General features: G+C 38.2%; 1 protein-coding gene across 3 annotated transcripts in view; it reads left to right on the forward strand.

The window, feature by feature from the left end:
• LOC119591983 (guanine nucleotide exchange factor for Rab-3A-like) overlaps positions 1-419 on the forward strand; it is a 26,789-nt gene that overhangs the window by 23,271 nt on the left and 3,099 nt on the right. For 2 of the 3 annotated variants that reach the window (XM_037940743.1, XM_037940744.1), the window contains exon 6: positions 154-174. The exons of the other annotated variant lie outside the window; for it this stretch is intronic. In XM_037940743.1, the coding sequence (XP_037796671.1) occupies positions 154-174 (21 nt within the window). The remainder of the gene's footprint in view (positions 1-153; positions 175-419) is intronic. 3 annotated transcript variants of the gene reach the window in all.

The raw sequence follows: 419 nt of genomic DNA on the forward strand, positions 1-419 counted from the left end.
AGTAGTAGAGGAGTTGAAAAACGGTTATCTGGAGACTGCATAGCTTTTGACTGACATCTCTTTCAGTGTATGTCAGTCTAGGTAGACCCTTTAATTTACTTCAAGATCCCACATTGAACAGTATTTTGAGATCCTTTCTATGGTCTCTTTCAGAGTTGACCCAGATGACACCAGGTTATTATTGAAATTTCTCTTGGTTTATGGCTTCCTCTTAAAAGTGCATTCCTTTCTCCCCGCCCCCTTAATATGACCTGTTACGACCTTGTTGATATGAGTGTTGTATAGATAGTTGAATGACTTTGTGAAATCCTAGTTTTTTAGGTGTGAGATGAGCTAGTGTACTTACTGAAGCATTCTCATCAGACTGTGTTTTATATATAACCATTTGGTCTCGCATATTTGTATCATCCCACCAGTAA

This window comes from Penaeus monodon, chromosome 29, assembly GCF_015228065.2.
Source record: "Penaeus monodon isolate SGIC_2016 chromosome 29, NSTDA_Pmon_1, whole genome shotgun sequence".
Classification (NCBI taxonomy): domain Eukaryota; kingdom Metazoa; phylum Arthropoda; class Malacostraca; order Decapoda; family Penaeidae; genus Penaeus; species Penaeus monodon.